This window comes from Jaculus jaculus, chromosome 4, assembly GCF_020740685.1.
Source record: "Jaculus jaculus isolate mJacJac1 chromosome 4, mJacJac1.mat.Y.cur, whole genome shotgun sequence".
Classification (NCBI taxonomy): Eukaryota; Metazoa; Chordata; class Mammalia; order Rodentia; family Dipodidae; genus Jaculus; species Jaculus jaculus.
In genome coordinates, this window is record NC_059105.1 from 161,488,127 (window position 1) to 161,512,613 (window position 24,487).

The window sequence follows — 24,487 nt, forward strand, 5'->3', positions numbered from 1 at the left end:
CCCGGTGTGGGAGAGTTTTTTTTGGGGGGGGGGGTGGAGGGTGTAGAAATGCCTCCCTACCTCCAGGGTACCGCCCACCACCGCCGCAGCCCGGAGGTGGACTTGGGCCTCGGTGGCCGCTCCCCTCCCCTCCCTTACCACCCCCCCCCCACCCAGGGGTGGACGTCCCGGGGCCCCGAGGGGTGCAGAGCAGGGATTGGGGGGGGGGGATGCGGGAGGAGCACGCCGCAGAGGAGGGAGGAGAACGGGGAGGAGCCGGGGCAAGGCGGGCCGGGAAGGAGGGGTGTCGAGGGGGGCGGCGAGTCCAGGTCGGACTTCCTCCGCGGCTGGCTGGAGCTCGCTCGCCCCGGGGAGCACCCCCTCTTTGCATCGCCGCTGCAGCCGTGCGCGCGCGCGCCCTCCGGACCTGCACCCGAGCACGGTGAGCGGGGCGCGGGGTGGGGCGGGGGGGGGAGATCGGGGGGCTCGGGGGTGAGGATTCCCCCTCCTATATATACACACACACACACACACACACACCGCCGGAGAAGTTTCTGGGCCTTCAATTCTCGCTCTCTTGTCCTCTGCAGATGTGGAAGCGCTGGCTCGCCCTGGCCTTAGTGGCCGTCGCGTGGGTCCACGGCGAGGTAGGCTTCGCGCATCACGGCGGGTGGGCATGCTGCTCTTTCTTCCCGGCCGGGATCTGGGGGTCCCTAGCACGCGGTTGGGGAGATGGGGAAGTGTTGGGGTTTGCGGGGGGGGGGAGGCGGTGTTGGGGAAGGGTGAGCTCGGAGCAGAAATGCTCCTTCACAAACTTCAACCTCCAAATCCAAAAGTACTTCGGGTTCCCCCTCCCAAGGCGGGAGCCACCACCCGTCCCCCACCCCCTCCGCGCGCGCGCGCCCCCACTGCGGAGGGAGGTTCCAGGGGGGATGTTGGGGGGACACACCCCAGGCGGTCCCCGGAGCCAGCGAGCCGCGGAGTTCAAAAAGACGCCTTGAGTTCTCCCCTTCGCTTCAGAGGAAATTGAGAATAGTTGGGGGGGACGTTTCCTTTCCAAGTCTGTCTCCTTTGGGGGGGGGGCGGGAAGGTTGGAAAGATTTTTCCCTTTTTTTTTTTTTTTTTTAAAAAAAGCAGGAAAATGAATTTTCCTTTCTCGTTTATAAAGTGAGATCGTGATTTCCCCTGGAATGTCTTTTCTTCTTTGTAAAGTGCCCTGGGTGTTGCGTTATTTTCTGGGCCCTGTAACAGCCTTCTACACTCTAAAATTTCCCTTTTTGTACTCACGTTGGGCAAGTGTGAGAAATCTATGTCTCTACCCTCTGTGGGGCTCCGGTTTCCAGTGAGAGCGTTTCAGCAGTTTTTTTTTTTTTGGGGGGGGTGGGTTTCCTCCCCCGTTCTTTTTCTTTTTGGTAATGTTTTCTTTTCAACTCCGGTGACCTTCCTGAGACACTGCAAACAAACCAACAAACCCTTTGCTCACAAGCCCCTCCATTAACTCAAAGGTTTATGGACAGAAAATAAACAATTCTAAATTCCCTGGGCTCTAGTCTCCAGAAAAGTGAGGTCAGAAACTAAACATTTGATAATTGTGGCTGGAAATGTGGAAGGAATTAAAAAGCATGAGAGAGAAGAAATGGAATGTGCATTACAAAAGAAATAGCTCTCTGGTGGGTGGTTTATAGTCCCTCTCAGAGTTTCCCCCCCATATTACAGCTTCGCCCCACCCTTTACAGTTTGACTCTGCCCCAGAATTCATAAACGCCCAGTCTTCACGACTTAAAAAAAAAATAACATTGTACTGAAGTTTCATTTAATTCACAGTTGAGATTGGTACAAGCTATTTTTTTTCTTCCTGTAAAATACAAATAACTAGCATGTATTAGGTATCTACCACATGTTGTAATGAAATTATTATTTTTTAATGATAGAGAAACTGAATCGGAGAAGTTCATGCAACGGCTCTGATGCCCTCAGCCTCAGTGGTGGGGTAGGATTTGAACTCAAGCCTCTAAGCTTGAGACATCAAGCTGTTAATTGCTAACCTACCCCGCTTCTGAGCACAAAGGGGTAATATGTAACCATACATTTTGTGTCTCAAATATTGACTTGCATCATTTACTTTTTAAGTGCCCCAAACCCTGTTAGGTAGGTTTTGCTTCCCCCATTTATTAGAGCAATTTAAAGAAACTCATTAACTTGTCCAAGGTCATACAGCTGTCTAGTTCTGGAGCGGGAATTGAACCCAGCTCTGTCTACTTTTTTTTTCTTATTTTTAATATATTTTATTTATTTGAGAGACAGAGAAAGAGAGAGGTGGGGTGGAATGGGCGCACAGGGCCTCCAGCCACTGCAAAGGAACTCCAGACCCATGCGCCCCCCCCCCCCTTGTGCCTCTGGCTAACGTGGGTCCTGGGGAATCGAACCGGCATCCTTTGGCCCTTTGGCTTTGCAGGCAAACGCCTTCACCGCTAAGCCATCCCTCCAGCCCTCTGTCTTACTTTTTGAGCCCTCCTTGAGCTCCAGCCTGCTTCGCATCCATTTGTTTAAATTGCAGGACTTACCCCTTCCGTTCCCCCGCTTCTGCCTTCAGGTATGGCTGTGGCTCAGTATGCACCAGCTAGTGGAGAAAATGGCTCTGAAGTGGGGTGCTGACAAGGAATAAGGACACAGCTTTTAATCACCCCAAGACTGAGAGGCCCCAGGTCTAGGATCTGTTCTAGTCAATCTGCAACTACGCACCCTTCTCCCCACCCCCTGCACTGCAGGAAAAAGCGCACCCCACCAGGAAGTCCCCCAGCAGCAATTTCTACCCGAGTTCCCAGGCAAAGTCAGCAGGGAAAAGAGGCAAAAAAAAAAAAAAAAGGGGGGGGGGAAGTGCTGAGGCGTGAAAACTGAGGGAACCGGTGCAGAAAGGAAGCCCTTAGGTCACACCATGGGAACAATGAAAAGTGAGGGGTACACTTGAGTGAGGATGCATTTCGTGATTCTAGTTTATTAAGGATTATTATCCTGTAGCCCATCCAGCCTTCGTTGACTTGTCCTGCAGTAACAAAAATGGCAAGTTTTTGTTTTTTTGATATTTTCGAGGCTGGGTCTCACTCTAGCCCGGGCTGATCTGGAACTCTGTAGTTCCCCGCTGGTCTCAGACGCACAGAGATCCCCCGTACCTCCTCCTCCCCAGTGCTGGGATTAAAGGCGGGTGCGGGAGACACCCAGAGACAAGTTTTTCCAATTTCTTTAATTATGTATGAAAAGATAAATTGACCCTTTCTGAAGGAGACTTGTGATTTGAGTATATTTTAAGCATTATATTTGTAGGTAGTTGCATTTTCAGGAGAAATTTTTTTTTTCCTTATTAACTACAAGGGCATTGAGCAAACACTCATATATGGTATTTATAGTCTACTGGCATGGGTCCATTTTAGTAAGCTTTAGGATCAGCTAAAATTGGGCAAATATTGCTGAGCTTGAAAAATTCAGTGGGAAAAATAAAACGAAGTTTCTTGGTAATTTTTGTTTTAATCCAAACACTAGGATTTAGCTCACTTTAAAAAAAAAAAAAAGTGATTGCTTTTACTAATCATGTTGATGTTTGAAGAAACCAAAGCTTTTGGAAGAACTTTCAGAATTGGAACTGTTCCAAGCCTGAAGAAAGATGGTGGTTGTCTTCTTAATGCCAGTCTGTGCAAATCTCATTTGATTAGATTTAAGAAACTATTATTTTTTAATCCCGTTAAGAAAAGTGTTAAGGGCTGGAGAGATGGCTTAGCGGTTAAGCGCTTGCCTGTGAAGCCTAAGGACCCCGGTTCGAGGCTCGATTCCCCAGGACCCACGTTAGCCAGATGCCACAAGGGGGCGCATGCATCTGGAGTTCTTTTGCAGTGGCTGGAAGCCCTGGCGCGCCCATTCTCTCTCTCCCTCTCTCTCTCTCTTTCTTTCTGCCTCTTTCTGTCGCTCTCAAATAAATAAGAATAAACAAATAAAAATAAAAAAAGATAAGTGTTAAATTGTTTTCAGCATTTGCCACCTTCTCGCTTGGCACTTGAAGAGATACCTTGTGATCCATCCTTCCTTGCTTCCAGTATGTCCAGCCTCCATCCGAGCCCTGCCCCATGCACCTGGGCACACAGCCATGCACTCGCCAGAGCTCTGCTTGGAAGCGGGCGGGTGTTCACAGGGCTCTGGGTACCACACATATTGGCATCTGGAGAAGGGGGCGGCCGCAGAGAGAGGGCTTCAGCCGACATTTCCACAAGACCAGTTCCTTCACTGGCATCTCCACCTACTAGGGATGACTGCAATTCTCTGGGAAGCTTTGGTGCCGGAAGCCTGGGGTAGAGAACTCCAGTTTGTGTGCCCCTGGGGACTTGCTCAGTGGATTTCTGTCACTCATGTGTGTGTATATATGCGCTGGAGGGGATGTGTAAAGGCAGCCTTGCCCCCGTGTCCTCCCCACCTCCCCCCCCACACTTGCCCCTGGTGGTTCTTTCTGCTCTGGTTTCCAGCTTTCCATACCTAGCAGTTCATCATTCCAAGTCACATGTACAGGGGACAGATTCACAGATGAGATTGCTCATTCCACACTTGACCCAGGAGCTGACAGCAAAGAGAAGCAATGACAATTCTACAGGCACGCACGTGCACACACACAAACACACACACACACACACACACACACACTACGCTTACTGTAGTTGTGCCTCAGTAGCATGGCAGAGTTTGGTCCTGCAGAAGCCACATTGCCGAATATCACTTACACCTTACTATCAGCATGTAGTTAGCCAGAAGAGTTTTACTGTCTAACTTGGGAGATCCTCTTCATTCTTTAGAATTGTCCTTGGCCCTAGAGCGTGACCCACACCCACTGACTGCCACTTCTCAGTGATATGGCTTGTGTGTTATGCACTAGAATGACCTCTCGCTTATCATTTAGCAAATAAACTTGCTGTGAGCTGGGCGTGGTGGCGCACGCCTTTAATCCCAGCACTCAAGGGGCAGAAGTAGGAAGATCGCTGTGAGTTCGAGGCCACCCTGAAACTACATAGTGAATTTCAGGTCAGCCTGAGCTAGAGTGAGACCCTACCTCAAACCCTGCCCCCCCCAAAAAAAAATTCTTGCTGTGATTCTAAAGACACTGTTGGAAACTCGGGAGGTCACCCTCATAACAGGCCTACTTCTGAATAGCTAGTACAGATGGGCAAGCCCTCAGCAAAGGAGGCACTGGCTACTGTGAATGGCTTCAGAAGAGAGACATGTTTTCCGTAGAAGACTCTTCATATTGGTGGTGGAAAGCAGGAGTCAGTTCCAGGCTCACAAGAATAAGGAGCGGTGGTAGGAAGACATTCAGGGGTGTGTAGAACAGACCCCCGAGGCAATGTCCCAAGGAAGTGTAAGTCAGCGAGTGAGAACACTGCATGTCTCAAGAAGACAACGTGAGGGCTGGAGAGATGACTTAGCGGTTAAGACGCTTGCCTGCGAAGCGTAAGGACCCAGGTTCAATTCTGTGGGTCCCACGTTAGCTAGATGCACATCACGGCCTATGTGTCTAGAGTTCGTTTCCAGTGGCTAGAGGCCCTGGTGTGCCCATTCTCTCTCCCTCTGTCCCTCTGCATCTAATAAATAAATAATAAAAAAAAGTTAAAAAAAAAAAGAAAAAAAGATAAAGGCAACGTGAAAGATGAACTAGAAATCCCCTTGGCCACAGTGGTGAATGGAAATGCCATGCTTTCTTTTCCTTATCCTTTAAATAATTGTACATCCAGCGGGACATTTTGGGCAAACGTACTTTTTAAAAACTCAATTAGTAGGGGCTGGAGAGATGGCTTAGCAGTTAAGGCGTTTGCCTGCGAAGCCTAAGGACCTAGGTTCGATTCCCCAGAACCCACGTAATCCAGATGCACATGGTGGCACATGCTTCTGGAGTTGGTTTGCAGTGACTAAAGGCCCTGGTGTACTCATTCTCTCTCTCTCTCTCTCTTGCTGTCTCTCAAGTAAATAAATGAAAAATTTAAAAACCTTCATAATACCAGATTTTATAAAATTGAAAAAATACATCTTAATGTCTACATCCTGTAAGCCAGGTGATTGATGACCTCCGTAGAGGTCATTCACTGACCCCTGTGGCTTGACAAGCGTGCTTTCTCCAAGGGTGAGCCACAAATGGCACGCTTCCTGCCACTGTGTCCGTCATGTGGCATTCTGTGGTGCAGGCTGAGCATGCCACACACAGGGCCAGAGTCATGGAAGATGGCAGAGTATGGTCTTGGTTCTTAGTTGCCTGCGGTCCACTGGCAGACAATTGTTCTCACTGATAAACAGTTACAGCACATAAAAGAACGGCGTGATGAGTATCTTTAAAATTACTGTTACATTCAGGGCTGGAAAGATAGCTCAGCGGTTAAGATGCTTGCCTGCAATGGCTAACAACCCAAGTTTGATTCCTCAGTACCCACATAAAGCCAGATGCACAAAGTGGTACGTGCATCTAGAGTTCATTTGCAGTGGCTGGATGCCCTGGCATACCTATTCAATCTCTCTCTCTCTCTCCTCCTGCTCACACTCTCCCCTTGCAAATAAATAAATAAAATATTAAAAAATAAAATTATTGTTACATTAACGCAGGGTCTCCCTTGATTTTGTAATTTAAAAAATTTTTTTTCAGCATTATTTTAGGGAAAGAGAGACAGAGACAGAGAGAATTGGCACGCCAGGCTCTCAGCCACTGAAATCTAATGCCAGATGCTTGTGCCACCTACTGGGCATGTGTGACTTTATTCTTGCCTCACCTTTTTGAATCTGGCTTACATGGGATCTGGAGAGTCAAACATGGGTCCTTCGGCTTCGCAGGCCAAGTGCCTTAACCGCTAAGCCATCTCTCCAGCTCCTCTCTTGATTTTAATAATTCTTTTACTTTATTGAAATACACAGTCTTTCTGGGCATGGTGGCCCACACCTTTAATCCCAGTACTCAGGAGGCAGAGGTAGGAGGATCTTCATGAGTTCAAGACCACCTTGAGACCACATAGTGAATTCCAGGTCAACCTGGACCAGAGTGAGACCCTACCTCAAAAAAAAAATCTTAAAAATTACACACATCTTTTTATTTTTATTTATTTATTATTTATTGTTTATTTTATTTATTTATTTGAGAGCTACAGGCAGAGAGAGAAAGAGGCAGGGGAGATGGGCACTCCAGGGCCTCCAGCCACTGCAAACGAACTCCAGATGCATGCGCCCCCTTGTGCATCTGGCTAACGTGGGTCCTGGGGAATCGAGCCTCAAACCGGGGTCCTTAGGCTTCACAGGCAAGCGCTTAACCGCTAAGCCATCTCTCCAGCCCAAATACACACATTTTTAGTGTCAAGTTTGAGTTTTTATACCCAGACATTCCCAGGTAACTACCACCTAAGTAAGACCAAAGCAGTGGGTGGAGAAAGGAAGCTGTGAACTCTTTGTGGAAAGTAACATGAAAACTGAGTAATGGGCTTTGGCCCATGTAGCACACAGCTTCGGGTTCGCTGAGATGAGCTTCCAGACCAGACAGTTATAGAGGAAGGGATATGTATTGAAGCTTACAGATCCAGGGGAAGTTCCATAATGGCAGAAGAAGTGGCCTGCCTTCACAGGACCAAGCAGAGAGAGAAGCCACAAGCCAAAAGCCGCACAGCACACGTCAGGAACTCCAGGTGGAACTAGGCACTTTGCATATCTTTCCACTGGAATTCCCAAACCCACCACCACACCTTAAGATCTGCCCAGCAACACCGCCTCCAGCCAGCTGGCTGCAGGTGCAAACTACAAACTAATAAAACACTGGACATATTTGGATCCATCTATTTAAATTATCACAGCCCAGCACACATTTCATAATTCCTTCTCAAAGATAATTTTCCATCAATTAGTCCAGTCTCTTGGTGCTTGGCCCTAGTAACATTGGCATATTTAAAAAAAAAAAATTTTTTTTTGTCATTCTTATTTACTTATTTGAGAGTGATAGAGAGAGAGAAAGCGGCAGAGAGGGAAAGAAAGGGAGAGAATGGGCGTGCCAGGGCTTCCAGCCACTGCAAAGGAACTCCAGATGCATGCGCCCCCTTGTGCATCTGGCTAACATGGGTCCTGGGGAACTGAGCCTCGAACAGGGGTCCTTAGGCTTCACAGGCAAGTGCTTAACCGCTAAGCCATCTCTCTAGCCCGGCATGTTTTTTTTTAAATCCATGCTTTAGCAATAATGAATCTTTTTATTTATTTATTTGAGACAGATATATTCAGAGAGACAGACAGACAGAATGGGTGCACCAGGGCCTCCAGCCACTGCAAACAAACTCCAGATACATGTGCCACCTTGGGCATCTGGCTTACGTACGTACTGGGAATTGAACCTGGGTCCTTTGGCTTTGCAGGCAAGTGCCTTAGCCACTATGACATCCCTCCAGCCCCAGTGAATGAATCCTTACTAAATCATGAAAAGGTAAATTAACTCTCTCCAGGAATCTTTCAATTTGTATATTACCTGAGCATTTGAACTTGTACTTAACAGTAATTAGAGCAGAAAATAGTCTTCCTTGCTAGGTACTGTGATGGTGTGTATGTAAATTTAGGTCCCCCCCCACCCCCAGACTTGGGTCAGGTTTTTGTTTGTTTAGGGTTTTGCTTTATCCCAGGCTGACTTGGAATGCACTATATTGTCTCTGGCTGACCTCAAACTCACAGTGATCCTCCTACCTCTGCCTCTCGGGTACTGGGATTTCTTTTTTTTAATGCAAGAGTGAGTGAGAGAGCGAGAATTAGCATGCCAGGGACCCCTGCCACTGTGGTTGAACTTCAGATGCATGCCACCCCTTGTGCGCATGTGTGAGTGGCCTTGCCTGCTTGTGTCACTGCATCTGGTTTATGTGGGACCTGGAGAATCAAACACGGGTCCTTAGCCTTCTCAGGCAAACGCCGTAACCACTAAGCCATCTCTCCAGCCCCTGGGATTATTATTTTCTTAATTTTTTTTTTTTTTTTTTTTTTTTTTGGTTTTTTGAGGTAGGGTCTCACTCTAGCAGAGGCTGACCTGGAATTCACTATGGAGTCTCAGGGTGGCCTTGAACTCACGGCGATCCTCGTACCTCTGCCTCCCGAGTGCTGGGATTAAAGGCATGCGCCACCACGCCCGGCTTTTAATATTTTATTTTATTTATTTATTTGACAAAGAAAGAGGAGAGAGAGAAAACACACCCAGGCCTCCAACCACTGCAAACAAACTTCAGATGTGTGCACCCCATTGTGCATCTGGCTTACATTGGACTTGGGGAATCAAACCAGGGCCCTTTGGCTTTGCAGGCAAACGCCTTAGCCACTAAGCTATCTGGGATTATTTTTTGATTAAGCTTCCCACCTCGTTTCCAACAAGTGGGGCCCTGCTGGAGGAGGTACGTGACCGGGGCCGGATTTTTGTACTGCAACCCTTCCAGGTGTGTGAAGAGCAAGTTTGAGCTATGGCTATTGATGCTTACCGATGTTGGTTTGTTCCTTTCTGCTGTGGATGTGTGGAAGTGAGCCAGCTTCTTGTGCCACGATGAAGCTTCCCCTGGAATCTCCAAGCCTGAAATAAACCACCTCTCCCCATAAGCTGCTTCTGGTTGAATATTTAACCCAGAAATGAAAAGGTAACTGCAACAGGTACAAGACATAACAGCAAATACAGCTACATGTAGAGGCTTACTGACGTAAATCCGTTTTAGTAAACTTCAGAGGAACTGTGTTGTGGCTCATTGTAATGCACACCAAGAAGTTAAGGGAAGAAAACTAAATCCATTCTGTTGACCACTTTGCCCTGGTCATTATTGCATTTAAGGAAATCCTACATAAAATGCCGATCATGTTATTTATGATAGCCAAAAACTTAAAACTGACCTAAAGTCCCACAGGAGAAGGGCTGAGTAAATCCTGGAGCCACCATATGTGTCTGTCTAAGCTGTGTTTACAAAACCCACATACAAATGGGGCTGGAGAGATGGCTCAGTAGTTAAGGCACTTACCTGCAGAGCCTAGCGACCCAGGTTTGATTCCCAAGTAGCCACATAAATGCCCATGCACAAAGTGACGCATGCATCTGGAGTTTGTTTGCAGTGGCTATAGGCTCTGGTGTGCCCATTCTCTCTTGCTCCTTGCAAATAAACTAAAAGATACATTTTTAAACAAACACCTCTGGGCTGGGGAGATGGTTTAGTGGTTAAGGCACTTGCCTGCTAAGCCTAAGAGTTCATGGTCAAATCTCCAGGTCCCACGTAGCAGAAGCACAGTGATGCAAGCATGCAATGTCTCACATGCACACAAGGGGGCGCCTGCATCTGGAATTCATTCTCAGTGGCTGAAGTGACTTGCTGATTCTCTCTCTCTCTCTCAAAACTTTAAAAAAAAAAAGCAAACAAAAAACCTTTAGGTGATGAGGTTGGGAGCAATTTTATTCTTGGCCCTAGTCCTTTCTAGATTCCTTAAGCTTTTTATGAATGTATTTTATTTTTCATGTGTCTTCCCAACATAACATTTTTTAATTAATTTTTTTTAATTTATTTATTTGAGAGCGACAGACACAGAGAGAAAGACAGATAGAGGGAGAGAGAGAGAATGGGCGCGCCAGGGCTTCCAGCCTCTGCAAACGAACTCCAGACGCGTGTGCCCCCTTGTGCATCTGGCTAACGTGGGACCTGGGGAATCGAGCCTTGAACCGGGGTCCTTAGGCTTCACAGGCAAGCGCTTAACCGCTAAGCCATCTCTCCAGCCCACATTTTTACCTAAATAAAATGATACAGTAGGACAGCAAGTTTCTCTGGAAAAAGCAGAGGGTCATTGAATTTTTCATGATGTAAAGGCCCTGGGTGGAGTGTACAGAGAGGAAGATTCCTGGCAACTGCTTTCGGAGAAGGTGGGGAGTGAGGTCTATGGCCCACAACTACTGGTTCTTCCCGAGAAGTGATCACATTCATCAGTGTGAGTTGAGCAATCAAACTCCTTTGAGCAATCGAAATTAAATACCTCTTATGAAATAAATAGCCTGCAGGGATGACACAGCCCTGGCTCCTTTCTCCCTCATCCAGGACAGAGACTGTTGACATGGAGGGAGGTTGAAGATCCCATTCAACGATGTTCTGTGTAGCCATTTGTAATCAGTCAGTTCTGCATATGAGATGAAATCTATTTACCATTCATTATATATATATTTTTATTTTTGTATTTTATGTATTTATTGGAGAGGGAGAGAGAGGAGAGGCAGGTGTAGGGAGAGAATGGGCATACCAGGCCCTCCAACCACTGCAAACGAACTCCAGATGCATGTGTTGCCTTGTGCATCTGGCTTACATGGGGACTGCGGAATCAAACTTGGGTCCTTAGGCTTTGCAGGTGAATGCCTTAACTGCTAAGCCACCTCTCCAGTCCCCGTTTTGTTTGTTTGGTTGGTTTTTGTTTTTGTTTTTTTGAGGCAGGGTCTCACTCTAGCCCAGGCTGACCTGGAATTCACTATGGAGTCTCAGGGTGGCCTTGAACTCACGGCGATCCTCCTGCCTCTGCCTCTCGGGTGTTGGGATGAAAGGCGTGAGCCACCACGCCCAGCTATTTGCCGTTCTTGTTGGAATGCTGTCTCCAATTTGATAAGCACTAACAGATATTTGCTGAAATTGGGATGACTGGAGGGTCAAGATCAGGGTTATGTGACTGACAGAAACGGCATGGAGGAATAGATGGTAGAAGTGAGGTAGCAAATGGCTGAACGTGTCAGGAAAATGGCACCTATTTCTGGACCAAGCGTCTTAATTTTTTTTTTTTTTTTTTGGATGAACCCTTTAATATTGGCCATCAACAAAGTGATCGTGAATGTCTTCTTGGCTGTTCTGATGCAGTGAACAAGTCAAAGACATGCTGCTATGGCAGATAACAAACAGCTCCTGCATCAGCAGTAACTTGCTAACAGAATGCTCTTCGGGTGGTTGCCGTACAAAATATAACCCTATAAATTTGTATTTTTCTGCTGCGGTTGAAAGATTTCCATGTAATCTCTTCACAGACTTTTTAATGTTCTTATTTGGAAGCCATCGCCATCAGACTTTGCCCAGGATTAAGTCTCAATTTATGACCGCTCTCTCCCCTTCCCCCCCCCACCACAGCATGTTCTCTGAACGATCTTACAGTGTGACCAACCAAGTTGTAACCAAACAAATTGTTTAATATGTGGCAAAAGCCTTTGTGTTGTGAGCCCCCATATCGTTCCCTATTTGTCATAGGGTATTGGCTGAGTCAATTTGGAGGAAGTGACTATTTTTTAAATTTTTTTAAAAAATTTATTGTTTTATCTGACAGAGTGAAAGAGAGAAAGAGGCAGAGACAAAGAGAGAAGGGGAGAGAAGAGAAGATAGGTGGGCCAAGGTCTTCAGCTGCTGCAAACAAACTCCAGACACGCACCACCTTGTGCATCTGGTTTACATGGGCCCTGGGGAATCGAACTGAGGTCCTTTGGCTTTGCAGGCAAATGCCTTAACCAGTAAGCCGTCTCTCCAGCCTTTGTTTGTCTTTTTTTTATTTATTTATTTGAGAGCGACAGACACAGAGAGAAAGACAGATAGAGGGAGAGAGAGAGAATGTGCGCGCCAGGGCTTCCAGCCTCTGCAAACGAACTCCAGACGCGTGCGCCCCCTTGTGCATCTGGCTAACGTGGGACCTGGGGAACCGAGCCTCGAACCAGGGTCCTTAGGCTTCACAGGCAAGCGCTTAACCGCTAAGCCATCTCTCCAGCCCCCTGTTTGTCTTTTCAATGGTGCCAAGCATCGAATCCAGGACCTAGTTCGTGACAGCCAAGTGCTCCAGCACTGAGCCTTGCTTGGTTTTCTGAGACAGGGTCCTGCTGATTAGCATAGGGTGGCCTCGAAGCTGCAATCCTTCCGCTGCCTCCCAAGTGCCGCTGTTATAGACACGTGCCACCACACCTGGCTCCCCAGTCTATCTTACGTGGATCTTATCACAGAGCCTGTTTGTCTGTTACAAGAGGTGCTGTCCAATAAGGAAATCATCCTCTACATAGACATCTGCCTTTTAAAAACCACCATCTTGCCAAGTGTGGTGGCGCATGCCTTTAATCCCAGCACCTGGGAGGCAGAGGTAGGAGGATCGCCGAGAGTTCGAGGCCACCCTGAGACGACATAGTGAATTCCAGGTCAGCCTGAGCTAGAGTGAGACCCTACCTCAGAAAACCAAAAAAAAAAAAAAAAAACAAAAAAAAAACACACTGTCTCCAATTTATAAGGGCTTCACTGTAGGGGGCTGGATTTGATTTCTGACCTTGTGTAGCTATGGGACTTGTCAAGTTCATTTTCCTGGCCTGTTACTTGGGAAAACTGCTCTTTTTGCCACTTAAGTAAGGAACATACAAAAGATGAGGGGCATCTTATCCCAAAGATGCTGATATTTTTTTAAAAAATTATTATTTATTTATTTGACAGAGAAAGAGGGAGAGAGAGGATGGGTGTGTCAGGACCTCCAGCCACTGCAAACAAACTCCATATGCATGCGCCCCCCCTTGTGCATCTGGCTAACGTGGGTCCTGGGGAATCGAACCTGGGTCCTTTGACTTGGCAGGCAAACGCCTTAACCACTAACCCATCCTTCCAGCCCTGATTTTGTTTTTAAACTAAAATATTGCCAACAAGCGAATCTTCCATTTACACAGAACCATTCATCAGACATAGGTTGTGTTTGTGCAGCTGGCTCGGGCCATTCGCGAACGGAAGTAAACCATAAGGGCTCACTCCCTGGGCCTTGAAGCTAGATCCACATCAAAACTAGTTGTGGGGCTGGAGAGATGGCTTAGCGGTTAAGCGCTTGCCTGTGAAGCCTAAGGACCCCGGTTCGAGGCTCGGTTCCCCAGGTCCCACGTTAGCCAGATGCACAAGGGGGCGCACGCGTCTGGAGTTCGTTTGCAGAGGCTGGAAGCCCTGGCGCACCCATTCTCTCTCTCTCCCTCTCTCTGTCTTTCTCTCTGTGTCTGTCGCTCTCAAATAAATAAATAAAAAATTAAAAAAATAAAACTAGTTGTGGTTTCAAGGAAAGGACACAAAGTTAAAACATCTTGGACCCTTTTCCCATCTGTAATATGGCCTTAAATGCAGATTATCTGCCCTGTAGGTGGTGTAAGAATCCAATGATATACTACATGTAAAATTTGGCACACAGTACGCACAGGAAGTGTTACCTTCTGCTATTCCTAGGTATCCTTCTCATGGGAAGAGTTCCAGAAGCGTGCACACGCACACGCAGGTGTGTGTAACACTCTTGTTTTGTTCACTCTTTCCAGAGGGTTGAACATCACCTTATTTGGGGCTGGAGAGGTAGCTTAGCAGTTAAGGCCTTTGCCTGCAAAGCCAAAGGACCCAGGTTTGACTCCCCAGGACCCACGTAAGCCAGATGCACAAGGGAGCGCACGCACCTAGAGTTCATTTACGGTGTCTGGAGGCCCTGGCGCACCCATTCTCTCTCTCCTTTCCCCTCTCTCAAATAAATAAATAAATAGAACATTAAAAAAAAAAACTGTTCTTTGGCCCCCACAGTGCCCCCCTTTGGGCTGGTGCCCTTCTCAGTTCAGCTGGGGAGCTGTGATTTCCCCCAGGATCAAGGAAAGGCATTCCCAGCTTCCCCTCTGGTGGCTGGATTAGCAGAGCTTTCTCAGCTCCAGCTGAATTCCAGCCCCTGGGAAGAAACGCCTTAGATGGAGTGAGCCCCCAGCTTGGAGTCTGTCAGAGACTGTGTCATGTGTTTTCATTAGCTGAACAAAAAGCCACAGGCTTTCCGGCCCGGCTCCCCTCCTCCCTACGTGCTCCTCTACTGGGAGAGGCCAGCTGAAGTCTAGACAGCGTCTGCTTGGCACCCTGCCTTTCCAGCACAGTCCAGGGAGTTCTGCAGCATCGACTTTGCCTCTGCAGCCCTCGCTCTGGTCCCCCTTTGCTGCTCATTTCCTCAGAGCGATTGCTTTATTTTCCCTTTGGCATGGGGGTGCGCGTGCGGTGTGCGTGTGCGTACGCGTGTTTGTACGCGTGTGCATATGCAGGTGTGTACTCACACGTGCGTGTGGAGGCCAGAGGTCAACGTCTGGTGTCTTCCTCGGTCACGCTCCGCTTTATTTACTCTCTCACTTGAACCCAAAGCTCAGCGCTTGAGCCAGTCTGCCTGGCCAGTCTGCTCGCTGCGAAGACTCTGGCCACCTCCTGAGGTTCTGAGTTGAAAGGTGCCAGCCGATGCCCGGGCTGAGATGACCAGCATCCCTGGTGGGAGCCGGCTCCAAGCAGGCCTCCATCTATGGGCCGAAGAAGGGCTGCGGGCAAAGAACCCAGAATAGCTAGGGGCACCCGAGTGCAATCCTCACGGCCACGTGTTCTCGGGCAGATCATATCACCCCTCCCTTCCTGAAAGCAGATGGACATGAAACAGTTCTGAAACCCGGCCTGTAAGAAAGGAGCAGATGCTCTTACTTGGGTTGTCAGTATTCTGTTTAGTGGCATCGGGTATTAGGATACTTGGTTAGCTCTGGTTCTTGTCTTGGTTTTCTACCTAGAGGCAGCCAGCTGGACAGAGGGACTGGCCCAAGATGCAGGAAACAGAATGAATGAAAGTAGAAGGTCCTTTGGGTCCCACACTTGTGTATCGAGTGCAGAGTAAACTGTGCAGTGTGGTACCTAAGGGTCTTCATGCCCAGGGATCCTCAATGCTAATTACTCACAGAAAGGAGTAGCTTGACTTTTCTTTTTCCACTTCAAATGGCCACTGTGTGTTGACACTGGACAAGCAATGAATGATGCGAAAATCCACTTGGGATTGAGTGAGGGATCTACAACACAAAGCAAAGCTAAAAACAAAGGGCACCAAATGAGATTTTTTTAAATATTTTTTGTTTATTTTTTATTTATTTATTTGAGAGCAATAGACAGAGAGAGAAAGAGGCAGATAGGTAGAGAGAGAATGGGCATACCAGGGCCTCCCCACTGCAAATAAACTCCAGATGCCTGCGCCCCCTCATGCATCTGGCTAATGTGGGTCCTAGGGAATCAAGCCTTGAACCAGAGTCCTTGGGCTACACAGCCAAGCACTTAACTGCTAAGCCATCTCTCCAGCCCCCAATATGAGATTTTTTTTTAAAAAAAATATTTGTTTATTTGAGAGAGAGAGGCATGCACACACAGAGAGAGAATGGGCATTCCAGATCCTCCAGCTTCTGCGAACAAACTCCAGATGCATGTGCCACCTTGTGCATCTGGCTTTATGTGGGTACTGGGGAATCAAACCTGAGTCCTTAGGCTTTGCCGGCAAGCACCTTCACAGCTAAACTAACTCTCCAGTCCCAAGATGAGATTTTTGTGGGGGAGGGTTTCAAGGTAGGGTCTCATTCTAGTCCTGGCTGAGGTGGAATTCACTGTATATTCTCAAGGTGGCCTCGAGCTCATGGCTATCCTGCTACCTCTGCCTCCCGAGTGCTGGGATTAAAGGTGTACACCAAGATGAGATTTCTATTGACATAACAAAAACAAAAGTTGTTACTGACTTTTGTGCGTGTCCGTGTTTTCTTTCAAAAATAATACTGTCATTCAGACTCGAAATTTGTTTTAAATTATCTTTGCCTGTCACCTTGTTGTCTGGCCCACAATCGGGGTCCAAGAACTCTGAACAGGTGTTGATGAACGCCCTGCTTTGGTGCCCTGACCTTGAGTCGGCTATGAGTTTGATTTGCTGCAAGCTGAGCCAACACAGATGGTTTAGTCCTGGTAAAATAGTTGGTACTGGACTAGGCTTCTGTTTTCCAAATCCCAGGATGCTAACTTGTGCTGACTTTTGGTTCTGAATGGGGGCGCAGGCCCGCATTGCATGTCCTTCCTTATAAGGGTCCTTGTACAGGTTAGAATTAAATTCAGTTCAGCGGGTTCCCCCAAAATCCTTGTAGCCTTGTGTAAGAGTGTTCACCTACACAACCACAAGGTGGCGCAGTCACGTTTGCATTCCTGGCAGAAATCATCTGACCAAGAGCAGCTTGTGGGAAAAAGGGTTTATTTTGGCTTACAGACTCGGTGTGTGTGTGGGGGGGGGGGAGCTCCATGATGGCAGGGGAAAATGATGGCATGAGCAGAAGGTGGATATCACTCCCTGGCCAACATAAGGTGGACCATATCAACAGGAGAGTGTGCCAAACACTGGCGTGGGGAAACTGGCTATAACACCCATAAGCCCGCCCCCAACAATACACGGCTTCCTGGAGGTGTTAATTCCCAAATCTCCATCAGCTGGGAACCTAGCATTCCGAACACCTAAGTTTAAGGAGGACACCTGAATCAAACCACCAAAGTAAAGGCACCCACACACACACATACACGCACACTGACAAGTCCCACCACTTGGAGAACATGGCCTACCCCGCAAAGTGAGATTTACCTCATAGATAAATTCTAGTGGAAACTGATGAGAAGCAGAAATGTTATTGAATTTTTCTTGATTTAACTGCTTTGTTTTAATCTGATGTTTGACTCCTATTACAGAGCCTTGATTTCTTTCAAAGCCTAGGTACAGTGCTTATTTACTATGGTTAGGAAAGTTAACTATTAGTGAACATAAAATGTGTGTGTCTGCCATTCAATCGTTTATTCATTCATTCTACCTAATTCCAAAAGTAGCTTTTTTTTTTTTTGTCTCAAAATCCCAGGGCTTGTATGATTGTAATTAGTAGACTAATGAAGTAATGGAGAAGGTCCCCAAGTTTGCGACAAAACATTAGAACATTTGTTACAGAGCCAAACTGGGTGGAGAACTAGGAGATAATTCAGAATTCATGATCTCTCTCTCTCTCTCTTTTCTTTGCAAGGTAGGGTCTCACTCTAGCCCAGGCTGACCTGGAATTCACTATGTAGTCTCAGGGTGGCCTCAAACTCACAGCCATCCTCCTACCTCTGCCTTCCCAGTGCTAGGATCAAGGGCATGTGCCACCACACCCAGCAGAGAGAGAGAGAGAGTGAATGGGCATGCTAGGGCCTCCAGCCACTGCAAATGAACTCCAGACACACGTGCCACCTAGTGCATCTGTCTTTATGTGGGTACTGGGGAATTGAGCTCATGTCATCAGACTTTGCAGGCAAACACCTTAACCGCTGAGCCATCTCTCCAGCCCCGTGATTCCTCTTATATGTCTTATTTCAATGGGTGAAATTGGTAAATGAAGAATTTCTATTGGAGAAGTTAAATCTAGTGAGGCAGACTCAGAGCCTGCGGTGAGCTTGGGCATGCTCGAGTCCCCTTTACCACCACGGCCTCTACCTAGAGACCCAGGGAGTTTCCTAGCTTCTTGGTAGCTCAGCCCAGTTCACAAAAGTGACTTTGGAGGAGGCAAACTCACACCCCATTTATTCTCAGGAGCTCAGAGCAATCCTCTCTGAATGCTGTTGGTTATGGTATCAGAGGTAAATGGGGAGGGTGAGGTCTACCCAAGAGGTAGTGGAAACTTCGCCCGGCTTCTCACTCACGTTCCTTTCTTCATGGCACTTTCCGTATTCTTGCCTTGCTTAGCCTGTGTGTTCTTGACCTTGCTGAAAGCACATGCAGGGAAGCAGATTTCCAGGTTGGGTATTAAGCATCTTAACCGCTGAGCCATCTCTCCAGCCCCCCAGATTTATTTCATTTTTTTAATATTTTATTTTTATTTACTTAGTCGAAAGAGACAGAGAGAGACAGAAATAGGCAGGTAGAGAGAATGGGAGCGCCAGGGCCTCCAGCCACTGCAAACGAACTACAGACGCGTGTGCCCCTGTCCTGGGGAGTCGAACCTGGGTCCTTTGGCTTTGTAGACAAATGCCTTAACCGCTAAGACATCTCTCCAGCACCCCCTCTCAGATTTATTTCTTAATAAAATTCTCTAAGATTCATGTGGGTCATGTCATTGAAAAGCCCATTACAAGCTAAGCAGTTTTCTCATAGAGGTGCAGTTGGAAAAGGAGTCTTCCTGTTTGTTTCCTACATAAAGACGTAATTTGATCTGGATAAGAAAGAAATAGTTAAAATTGAAGTTTTTTTTTTCATGCCCTACTTTAAGCACTTTAAATTTATTTATTTATTTACTAGAGAGAGAAAGAGGAACTGGGTATATAGGCATGCCAGGGCCTCTTGCTGCTGCAGACAAACTGCATGTGCATGCACCACTTTGTGTAGCTGGCTGTGCGTGGGTACTGGGCAATTGAAACCTGGTTGGCAGGCTCTGCAAGCAAATGACTTTTTAACAGCCGACCATCTCCTCAGCTCTTCAGCTCTGCACTTCTTTTTGGAGACAGGCTGGCCTTGAACTCCCTACGTCTACAGGTATGACCTTGAATTTCTGGTCCTCCTGCTCCCAACTCCCAAGTGCCCGGATTGTAGGCTTGTGCCGCCACTCCCGGTTTCTGCACGGTTGGAGATTTAACCCGGGGAATTCCTGTGTTGTAAGCAAGCAGTTTACCAACTGAGCTATATCCCAGCCCCTATACACTATTTTTTTTTTTTCGATGCAAAAATAGAACATGATGATGATATGAAATCCTGTAAGAACAACTACTGCTTCCAGATGATTAAGCATGGTGCTCATTTTACAGCTGCAGTAACTGCATTTTCTTTCAAAACCCCCTTTACAAAGCCGGGCATGGTGGCACCTGCCCTTAATCCCAGCATTCGGGAGGCAGAGGTTGGAGGAACGCCATGGGTTCAAGGCTACCCTGAGACTACATAGTGAATTCCAGGACAGTCTGGGCTAGCATGAGACCCTACCTTGAAAGAGCAGAAAGAAGAAATAAAAACAAGCCCTTTACACATGTGGCCAAGCAAAAAGCTCTTCCTTTTTGGCTGAAGTTGCTCCATTGCATGATGGTGCAGATCAGAGACTCCCTGGTGGCCGTTCAGCTAGTCGAATGTGTTTGTTTGTTCATTTTTGTCCCTATTGCCAGAGACTAGTTGTTTAACTCTAGGAAGCATCTTTCTGCTTATACTTGGAGAGAGACAGAGACAGAGATTGACTTTCTGTCTTTATACGGCTGGCTGACTGTGTGTGTGTGTGTGTGTGTGTGTGTGTGTGTGTGTCTGCCTGTCTGTCTATCTGTCTGTATAGGTCTGTCTTTGTGTGCCTGGCTGATTGCGTGTGTGTATATGTTTGGTCCTCAGGTACCTGAGTGCTGTAATAGGCTTTAGATTGCCAGTCCCTGGCCTCAGAGGTGACAATAGCCACATTCACAACATACTCTTTGTGGGAGAGACAGAAGTTGGGGTTTTCTAAGGCACAGAGTGCTCAAAGCATAAACTATCCCAAGATGATTCTTCTCCTAGACATTGGAGGGAGCAAATGGGACGTGAGAACGCAGGAGGGGGTGATGTTGGTCGCTGGCTGGAGGGTGACAGAGAAGACAGAAGGATTAACAGATGCATTTAACCGAGTAGGTATGAAAATACCACAGTGGGCGCTAGAAAGCTGGCTCAGCAGTTCAAAATTTTTAAAGTTAATTTATTTAAAAAAAGAAAGGGGGGGGGCTGGAGAGATGGCTTAGCGGTTAAGCTCTTGCCTGTGAAGCCTAAGGACCCCGGTTCGAGGCTCGGTTCCCCAGGTCCCACGTTAGCCAGATGCACAAGGGGGCGCATGTGTCTGGAGTTCGTTTGCAGTGGCTGGAGGCCCTGGTGCGCCTATTCTCACTCTCTCTCTGTCTATCTATCTATCTGCCTCTTTCTCTCTCTCTCACTCTCAAATAAATAAATAAAAATGAATAAAAAAAATAGTGAGGAGGATAGGGAGAAGAGGAAGGGGCCAGTAATGTAGGCAGGAAATGATCGGTGGTAGTTGCAGTAGGCTAAATGAATGAAGGTGAGCAGCTAACGTGACGAATTTCGATCTGTATCTTAAATCCTTCATGAGGAAATACTGTGAGAGACCACTGCTGATGTGTATGATTGAAAGATACCTGGCTTTTTTTTTTTTCCAGGTAGGGTCTCACCAGCTCAGGCTGACCCGGAATTTACTATGTAGTCTCAGGGTAGCCTCAAATTCACGGTGATCGTCCTCCCTCTGCCTCCCGAGTGCTGAGATTAAAGGCGTGCGCCACCACGCCCGGCAATATCTGGCTTTTTTTGCAAAGTGAATGAATGGGTTGTAAGTGAACTCACAAGAGTGTAGTAGATTGAGTGTTATTAAGGTATATGCCCCGTTAAATGGCTCTCAGCTTGGATATTTCTTTTCTTTTCCTTTCTTTTCTTTTTTTTTCTTGATTAGAGTCAGAGAAAGGGAGGGAGAGAGAGAGAATGGGCACAACAGGACCTCTAGCCACTGCAAACGAGCCACATATGCATGTGCCACCTTGTGCATCTGGCTTACATGGCTAAGCCACTTCTCCAGCCCAACTTCAATCTTTCTATTCATGCTCGGTCTCTAGAAAGAAATCATAAAGAGCAATGCTTCATAGCCATTTCAACACAGAACACCATGTAATAAAATACAGTGAGTATTTATTTTTTTATTTTTCTCTTGAAACAAGAGTCTTACTTTTTAACCCAGGCTAGCTTGGAACTCACATATGGGAATCCTGTCTCAGCCTCCTGAATGCTGGGGTCATCAGAATGGGCCAGAACTCCAAGCTATGATGAATATTTCAAGGCCAGTTTAGACATACTTCCACGAGCAGAATCTGTTTACATCTGACCTCAGACCTTGGTGGATTGGCTAAGATCCGTCCCTAAACAAATGCTAGTTCAGGGCTGGAGAGATGGCTTAACGGTTAAGGCACGTGCCTGCGAAGCCTAAGGACCCAGGTTCGATTCTCCAGATCCCACGTAAGCCAGATACACAAGGCGGTGCATGCGTCTGGAGTTCGTTTGCAATGACTGGAGGCCCTGGCACACCTATTCTCACTCTGTCTGTAACAACAATAATAATAAAACACTTTAAACTCCAGTTCATATGGGAGGACCTTGCGGGACTCATCTTGAGTCTGGGACTAGCCTGAGGGAGAAGCTTCGAGAGTGACTGAGCCATCAACACGGCTCTGCCCATGCCTAGCCAAGGAGTCTTGGTTATCGAGTCAAAGGATTCAGAAATGGTCTCTTTGATAGTTCATTGTCTTCACCCCTTGCTCCAGTCCCTCAGCAAGTCCTGTGGGCTCTTCTGTCAGAATATCTCACGCATGTTGGCTGCTCTGTCTCCATTGGCAGGGCTGTAGTCCAAGCCACCACCACCACCACCACCCCACTGTGCCCAAACAATGGCAGGGGCATCCCCGCCTCTCGGGTCTCCCAGCCACCTGTTTCTCAACACAGCTGCCCAAGTCATCGCTGTAAAAAGGCCTTATCTGTTCACATCACTTCCCGTGTAACATGCCTCCGTGTCTCCTGTTATAGTAACGTAAAATTCCATCTTTTCCCTACCCACAAGGCGCTACATACTCTGGCCCTTTCTTTGCTCGCCTCCCAATCCTCTCCCTCTCTGTCTTTGACCCTGTTTGTTTGTTTGTTTTATTTTTATTTCATTTATTTGTTTATTTTCAAGCAGAGCGAGATAGAGAGGAGACAGAGAGAGAGAGAGAGAAGGGGCGCTCCAGGGCCTCCAGCCACTGCAAATGAGCTCCAGACGCATGCGCCCCCTTGTGCGTCTGGCCTTATGTGGGTCCTGGGGAATCAAACCTGGGACCTTTGGCTTCGTAGGCAAGTGCCTTAACTGCTAAGCCATCTCTCTCCAGTTCTCAGCCTTTGACCCTATCACAGCCATACTGGCCTTTTTCCTGTTTTAGAACAATACAAGTGCCATTGCTCTGAAGAACCTTTTACACACTTCTTCTGTGGACGTGAGCTTATGCTTAGGGTTTCAGTCTAAACACCCCCTGACTGATAATGTAAGGAGGCTGTGTGCTGGTGGTTTGAATCAGATGTGCCTCATAAACTCCTGTGTTCTGAGGGCTTGCTCTGTGCCTGGTGGCTGGTAGAGGTGAAGCCTTGCTAGAGGAGGTGTGTTTGTGGGGGGGCATTATAGCCAGCTCCCCTTGCCTGAGCTTAGTTGGTGTGCACTCTTTTTTTTTTTGTTTTGTTTTTCACTCTGGTCCAGGCTGACCTGGAATTCACTATGGAGTCTCAGGGTGGCCTTGAACCCACGACGATCCTCCTACCTCTGCCTCCCGAGTGCTGGGATTAAAGGCGTGCGCCACCACGCCTGGCTGGTGCTCACTCTTGCTGCTGTTTCCCACCTGTCGTGGCAGAGGTGATGTCCACCCTCTGCTCATGCCATGCTTTCCCCTGCCATCGCGAAGCTTCCCCCTGAGGCTGTACGCCAAAATAAAAGCTCACCATCTTTCTTCTAGAATGCGTACAGGATACCTTGTCTGTCTCATTCACCAGTGGTATCCCAGCTCTTAGAACTGGGCTGATTATATGGGAAGTGGTTTGTACATATTTGTTGAATTACCCCACTGGCTGAATGCTTGGCCAAGTGTCTCCTGTGTAATACGCAAAGGCACCCATGTCCTTCCTGTGATCTTGTTCCTCCTTAGCGTCTTCTCTGTGTCGGGGTCTGTGGGCATATTGTGTGTGCTAGGGAAGATGGCTGCCAGCATTTGCCTATCAGCTCTTTGCTTAACCTCGAACGAGGTAGTCATGCTGAGCTTGCCTTACCAAGACACCTGGATTCTCATTTTCTCCAGCCCAGGGGAAGTTGAAATTGAAGCCAAAGCTAGTTGAATAGTAAATACGACATTTTTTTTTCCCCCATGCTCAGCAATTGTGATATAACTGGGCTCCATTCCCAGAAGAAGCAAATGCCTCAGGGAATATAAAATAAAACATTCAATTTTGTTGTTGGTGATTGCTTTCCCAAAGCCACAAGCCACTTACTGGGGCCTTTACTTACAGGTTCCTTCTAGTTCTTTCCCTCCTATGTCATTTGAATAGCAACCGGGATGTTTCCAATGGAAGAAGAAAAAGGGGCTAGAGAGATGTCTTAGGGGTTAAGGCGCTGGCCTGCAAAGCCAAAGGACCCACCAGGTTCGACTCCTTAGGACCTACGTACACAGATGCACAAGGGGGCGCACGTGTCTGGAGTTCGTTTACAGTGGCTGGAGGCCCTGGTGCTCCCATTCTCTCTCTCTCTCAAATAAATAAAAAAAAGAAAAAGAAAGAAAGAAGAAAAAAGACATTCAATGTTGTTGGATTGGCAGGACGAGTCATTTATTCCAGGAAATGTCCCACACCCTACAGCCCAATGATTGGCACCGAGGGAGCAAGGATTGCCCCCCATAACCCCTGACACACACTGACCCCACTACCTGTGCACGCCAACCTGTCTTGACCCATAATCCACGTCCCCCAACTTGCCACTGCATACTTCTCCACGTCTCAGTAGAGTTGGGGGCCCCTTAGGGTAACCCAAAGTGGTTAAATATGTGGTGTTTCTTAAGTGTTCAGTCAGTAACAAATCGGGGGGGGGGCAGCTTTGAGAACCATCCTCCCACAT

At 47.4% G+C, this 24,487-nt stretch overlaps 1 protein-coding gene across 1 annotated transcript in view; it reads left to right on the forward strand.

The window, feature by feature from the left end:
* The first annotated feature begins 289 nt into the window (after positions 1-289).
* Fstl1 (follistatin like 1) overlaps positions 290-24,487 on the forward strand; it is a 66,440-nt gene continuing 42,242 nt past the window's right edge. Inside the window, exons 1-2 of the mRNA XM_045147263.1 lie at positions 290-421; positions 570-626. Of these exons, the coding sequence (XP_045003198.1) occupies positions 570-626 (57 nt within the window). The 5' untranslated portion in view covers positions 290-421. The remainder of the gene's footprint in view (positions 422-569; positions 627-24,487) is intronic.